This window comes from Cupressus sempervirens, chromosome 3 (assembly GCF_028749045.1).
Source record: "Cupressus sempervirens isolate cs-2001-9-10 chromosome 3, ASM2874904v1, whole genome shotgun sequence".
Taxonomy (NCBI): Eukaryota; Viridiplantae; Streptophyta; class Pinopsida; order Cupressales; family Cupressaceae; genus Cupressus; species Cupressus sempervirens.
In genome coordinates, this window is record NC_143120.1 from 626,304,263 (window position 1) to 626,310,718 (window position 6,456).

A 6,456-nucleotide genomic window follows, 5' to 3' on the forward strand; every position below is an offset into this window, starting at 1 on the left:
CAGAACAAACAGCAAAAAGAAGCATACATTACTTTGACATAATGCAAGTTCTACCAACATGGACAAGGACAGACTACAATAGACAAGAAAAACAAACCTTAAAATTCCAGCACACAAAACTGTTTTTAATTTCAGTTTACATGACCTTCAATGTGAAAAAGGCAAAACAACACAAGCAAACTAAATTTCTCTCCTTTTAAGTTCCCCTAAACTGAGATGAAGCCATTAACATGTTACTCTACACTATGCAGAGTATTCAAGCTAATTTCAATACTGCGCACTGACCGTCAAAGACCACAAACAAACCAAACATAACTACTTTTAGTTCCACTACCCAGAGAGAAAAACACGATACTCTACACAATACTCCCAATTGCCTATAGAACAATTTTATTCAGGAAAACAAGTATTAACGGAAACAAGATAAAACCTAAACTGCTGGATACAAATTGCTTCCTTAAGAACATATGAGCATTTAAATGCACATGCCTTCGAGTACATAAAAAGTAACATGGCAACAACTGCACATGCAAAATCAAATACTTGAGAAAATCATCTAAATACCATGTGGACAACTATGACAATTGAGCAGTATTTGTGGTGACTACTACTGTTGTAACTACCAACCTCATAAAGAGATGTAATCTAGTAAGTTCATCTAATAGCACATTTTGGAGGGATCAAACCAACCTAGAATATGCATCAAGAAAACACATGAAACCACAGCACTTTCAAATTTGACCACATATCTTCCCAATCCAAGAGTAAGACAACCTGAAACTCTAACACTATTTTCAAGATCAAGCTTTAAGTCTGATGAGCCTTCACACCTGCAGTTTGTTACTAGATCACTGGGTGCTACCAATCATTACACTATCTCGAGTATGGATGGTATCTACCACTGCTACTACCACCATATCCTCCCCTTCCACTACCATAAGCACCTGCACCACCATAGCCACCCCCAATCCCTGCATCATAGCCTCCTCCATAACTACCAGTGCCATAGCTACCAAAACCCTCTGAATCCCCGTAACCACCTAGCATTCCACTTCCATAGCTACCAAAGCTGCTACCATAAGGGCCAAAGCGGCCTCCATAGCCAGCTGGAGAATCACCACGGAAACCCCCTAAAGTACTACCACCATAAACTCCATAAGCACTACCGTAATCACCAACTCCATAACCACCATAAACTCCCGGCCTACCACCAAAACCTCCACCTCCCCTATAAGAATTACCATATGCACCATAAGCATCCCCATAGCCACCACGGCCACCTGGTAAAAAGGGTGGCCTACCATCCATTCCATATGCAGGCTCAGAATCAGGGAGGGATTTCTTGGGCTCGGCCTTCTTAATTTCCACCTACAGCAAGAAACAAAAATATCCTACATTATGATCCATTACAATGGTTCTAATCTAGCAAGTTTCCTCGGACTAGGCCATTCTAACTACCAGAATAATGCCCATTTACAAGGACTTCACTTACTCACACAATAGAGAACAAGAACACGAATTAAACCCATATCCATACATCTATCCTCTTTGTCAGTAATACTAACACACAAACCGAAAACTGAAACAAAACTAACAAATACCTGCTTTCCACCTATTTCATACATCTTCCCATGAGATAAAATCTCATCAACAACCTGCTCACTGTCAAAGGTTACAAATCCAAAACCACGGGAACGGCCAGTGCCATGATCTTGCATTATCTGATGCTCAACAACCTTTCCAAACTTGGCAAAGTAATTCTTGAACTCATCTGCAAATGAAGAAGAGGGCTTACCAACTAAAGAACTATCACAGATCTAAATTACACACAAAAATACAGCTGCACTAAGCAAAATTACCTTCAGTGATTGACGTTGGGATGCCACCTACAAAAATCTTCTTAGTTTTGGGACCTTTAGATGGTGGGTTCCCCCTTGGAATTGTTCGTTTGATTTCAACCTGTAAACAAAAATATGTTAAATAATCAAGACAGAAATTAAAGGAACAAAAAACTCTATGTGTAAGCTGTGTAACACTATTCCAAACTCATCAAATAAATGCTAAAAGTATCGATAGTCAAGCCTACTACCTGAAGGGCTAGTTACCCTAGAGCTTACCGTTTTACCATCTATAACATGTTTATCCTTAATAACTTTGTCTACAACAGAGGAATCTGCATAAGTAACAAAACCAAAACCCCTAGGGTTTCCTGTGGCACGGTCTTTCATAATGACCGAATCTGTAAGCTCTCCATACTTGCTGAAATACTTTGTAAAAGTGGCTGTGATGCATCCAAACACACATACCCATTAAATCCCCAAATCATTCGTTCAAAACCCTATAATTATCATCGTTTAAAGACGCCACTAAAACAGACTAAACTAAAGACAACTAATATGCAGTGGAGATGTATACGCATACCCTGCTGGCTAAAAATCCTGTGTCAGTAAACTAAAACCCTGTACATAAAATTGTTTAAAACTACGAAACATAATCGCTACACTGAACCAACTTTCTACTTATAACAGGTCTATCGATATAATGATTGCTTACAGAGACAAACTAAAAACCTGGAACCAATTCTACTGAAGAATCACTTCTCCTGAACCCAGTATTACTTTCTCAACGAACCAAGAACTTCTCAAAAAACTTAATCACTCCTTGACGAACCCAAATAAAACAAGATCACTAAACGGGGTCGAAGCCAAAGTTACCGCACAGACAAAGCAATGTGCATACCTGATGTTGTTTCTCTTGAAAGACCACCAATGAAGATCTTTCTGTTAAAAAAAAACACAAAAGCCACATTACTATTAGGACATATATACATTTTGACATCGGAAAACAAAAATACCCAACGTTAGCTATCAAGCCCCAGAAAATATACAGTGCTAAAATAGGAAACACAACTAGGAGATATACAATGCTCAGCTAAGAAAGTCAACCATGTAAATCTATACAAGAAAGTATATCTTATCCTCTACTCGATTTTACATAACTGTGGTAAACCGAGTAATATTCAAAATCATTTATTGAAACCATTGAAATCACGATCTTTAATAGTACAAGAACGTGAGCTAAACAAAACAAGGGACTCCCCGATTACATATTAATATAAAACCTCAAATATGTTGATTTTATATAAACCCTACGAATACCAAATATACATATAAAGCAATATATCGACCCGGTAAAACTCAGGTGCGCACTGTGCATTGAGTTAAAGTCACGGCACACGGGACAGATGGTTAGTCGGACGTGAGAAGCCTCGAAAATATATTCAGCGTCATTCGAACCCAAAAATACTTTTAGCCCCAAAATTACATTCAATATCATTCAAACCCAAAAAGACTCACGATTACATTCATCGTCAACCAGATGCTTATACAGTTCAAACATAATAATAGTCTATGAACGGAAAATAAGCCCTAGAAAAACCTGAAACAGTAAGAAACCTACCCAGGATTGGACGAATCTTTGGAAGAACCATTATTCTTCTGTTCTTGTGCATTATCTGCTGCAGTTTCCTCGTTTTCTTCGTCATTGCTGTGACTGGACTGTGTATCATCCTCTGCCTTAGATCCTTCCATATTGCCTTGCGTAAACCTCGAAGACTTTACTCCCCTCTGGAAATAATGCCCCCTGAGCCTTCACACCGATGCGTACAGAGAAAAATCCAGTATAGGTGCCTGAACACACGACTTATTCTGATTCAAAACCCTAACCTGCTACTCCTCGTCCCTTTATATAGTATTAAAAATTGACAGAGTAGTTGAAAAAATGAAAGAGACCTGAAGCCGGCTCGTGTTAGGTTCTAATTTATTGAGTGACACTTTTCTTTCGGCTCTTTTTAACACTTCCCTTTTTATTATTATTTTTAATAACTTTATGTGTTTATGACAATCCCTCTATATTTTAGCCTTTTGGGTTGTCCTCGAGAAACTTCTTAGTGTGGAATTATCAACATTATCATTAAATTTTACTCTTTGTTGTTTAATAACAAGGGGCTCAAGTCCTTGTGGTGGGTTTTGAAGTAAGAGTCAAGTCAAGTTGTACATTTAATTGTGAACTTGAAACATGATGTTGGCAGTCATGGAAGGCTTTCAAATTGTGAAGATCAACGACATCAGATTTTCTTTAATATGTTCTAAGAAACAGATTGAGCCATGTACATAGTAAGAAAGCATGTCATCTAGTAAGACAGTAAATTGTTGGTATAAAACTTGGATATTTAAAACATCTCTAATAAACTCAAATGAATATGAATGAGTATCACAATAAAATTCTAAATGCAAGATATTGTGCATTCAATAAGATTTAAAATTGTTGGCATGAAACTTGGATATGCAAGACACCTCTATCTTGAAAGATATTGTGCTACATTTTCATCACTATATAAACTAGCCATTAATCTTTTTAGAAGACAAACAAAATGCTAAATATCATTATGATAATAGAATAAGGACAATTTAGGACATTAGTTGAGTTTACATTAGTAAATAGGCATTGATCTCTTGAATCAAAGCATGCATCATTTTTACCCATTGAACTAGCTTAAGAAAAATGATAGGGATGCTTCAATTACTTAGCTTACAAGTTTATATCAAGATTTTGTGCATTGGAATTCCTACATGATTAAATTTGGTTTTTTTTTTAGTTTTACAATGCAAAATTAAATATGAGTATGCAAATATTACACATTAATAAATATGTGATTCAAGCTTTGTAAATAGCAAATATATGAACTAAAAGTAGAACTTGTGTTTATTGTTGAACCATATCAAGGTAGGGTCTAATTTATTTAAATCAATACTTAGCATTGTAAATTATAAATATTAATCATCAACATTCAAATGTAAGGAGAGTACGCAGTGTTCAATCACAAAAGGCCACTTCAACTTAAGATCATCAAATAATAGACTTTTGTGCTAACTCGGTAGTTGAGCATTAACATCATTAAATTTGAGAGTAAGCTTTGCTATTACCATAGAAGCTAACCATTGCAGAAATATCAATAATTGAAACACGCACGTGTGCGCACATACACACATATGATTATAAATTAAATTTTTCTTTGACAAAAAAAAAAATTAAAACTTAATTACTTGAAAAATAATTAAATGTTCAATTTAAATTTTAAAAAAAAACTAAACACAAAGTAAGAATACATAAAATTCAAATATTAACTAAAACATAAGTAACACAAATATAAGTTTATTAAATTAATAAATACTTAAATGAAAATAAAACTAATTCTTGAATTTATTAAAATTGACATCTAAAGAAAAGTTCAAAATATAATTTATATTTAAAGTATTAAAATCAATTGTAAAATAAATTTAATATTAAAAAATAAAAAATTATATCTAAAATGTTGTTATTGATGTTCATTTATAAGATGGTAGGGAGGGGGCTCAAAAGAGCTTGAGCCAATGTTTACATAAAGTCTTGTGATTAAGAATAATTAAGTGTTAAGATTTTAATTGAAAACAATGATGTTATATTTTATTTTCTTGACAAATGAAATTGATAGTTTACCAAACATTTTTTTAATAAAAACTCCCTTGCTTAGTTTTGGGCCAAATTTGAACTTGTTCTTTGTGCATCCAATTTTAAGAAAGCTTGTGTCGATGGGTTTCAATAAAATTACATTCCTATTCCAATGGTAGAAAGTAATTTCATATTATTTTTATCATATACAATAAAGAGTTATTCTAAAAAAATAGACTCCTCAAGTAGGCACGTAACCCCTACCTAGAGTCAATAGATAGATAGGTGGAGTTGGTAGATGTACAGGTGGAGTTTGTCAAGGTAATTACGTGTTTTTTTCATAGTATCTCTTTGGAGCCCTCTTGTTGAAGATTCTAACATCCATATTCATTCAAGCCTCTTTCTATTCCAAGATCCATTCAAGATTGGTGTTGAAGATCTAATGAAATTTATTTGAGAAACCCTACATTCGTTTGGAGCATCCATGCTTGTGGATTCAAGGATTCGAATCCTCCACAAGGATTTCAACATAAGCAAGGTGAATAGTTCCATTTACTTTGTTTATCTATATTGCAATTTCAATTATATTTTTAAAGGTTAATTCCAAACTGGGGTTTGACTAAGAGAAATCAAACCCCTCATCGAACAACAAAACCCTTTTTCTTGCAAGAGTAGGTGTTGGATAGTGAATATCAATGCAAATTTGAGTATCTTTTTCGGCAAACTTTTGAGATTCACGAACAGAATTTTCGTTGGAGTAGTGTAAGTCAAGGTTAGAAATAAAGGGGTAAGATCTCACCCTGACTTTGGGTCAAGGTCGACCTTCTTCAAAAAGACAAAAGGTTGTTGGGTTTTCTTTGTTTCTGCATTTCTAGTCTAGGTGCGATTGTAGAATTTTCTGAAACTATATACAAACATCAGAAAACAACATTTTTCAGATTTACCCTACTTTGAGGTTAGTATTTG

General features: G+C 34.6%; 1 protein-coding gene across 2 annotated transcripts; it reads right to left on the bottom strand.

Annotated features, from left to right (window-relative positions):
- Window positions 1-426: 426 nt before the first annotated feature.
- LOC149568239 (uncharacterized) lies at window positions 427-3,718 on the bottom strand. Of its 2 annotated transcripts, XM_089821236.1 has the most exons (6): window positions 3,460-3,718; window positions 2,740-2,780; window positions 2,118-2,281; window positions 1,860-1,959; window positions 1,602-1,771; window positions 427-1,368 (listed from the first exon to the last, which is right to left on the bottom strand). In XM_089821236.1, exons 1-6 carry the CDS (start codon window positions 3,588-3,590, stop codon window positions 874-876), a joined length of 1,101 nt encoding a protein of 366 aa, XP_089677362.1. In that variant the 5' UTR covers window positions 3,591-3,718; the 3' UTR covers window positions 427-873. The 2 variants fall into 2 exon arrangements, with proteins under 2 accessions (XP_089677362.1, XP_089677363.1); XM_089821237.1 differs by lacking the exon at window positions 2,118-2,281.
- Between the last annotated feature and the right edge of the window lie 2,738 nt (window positions 3,719-6,456).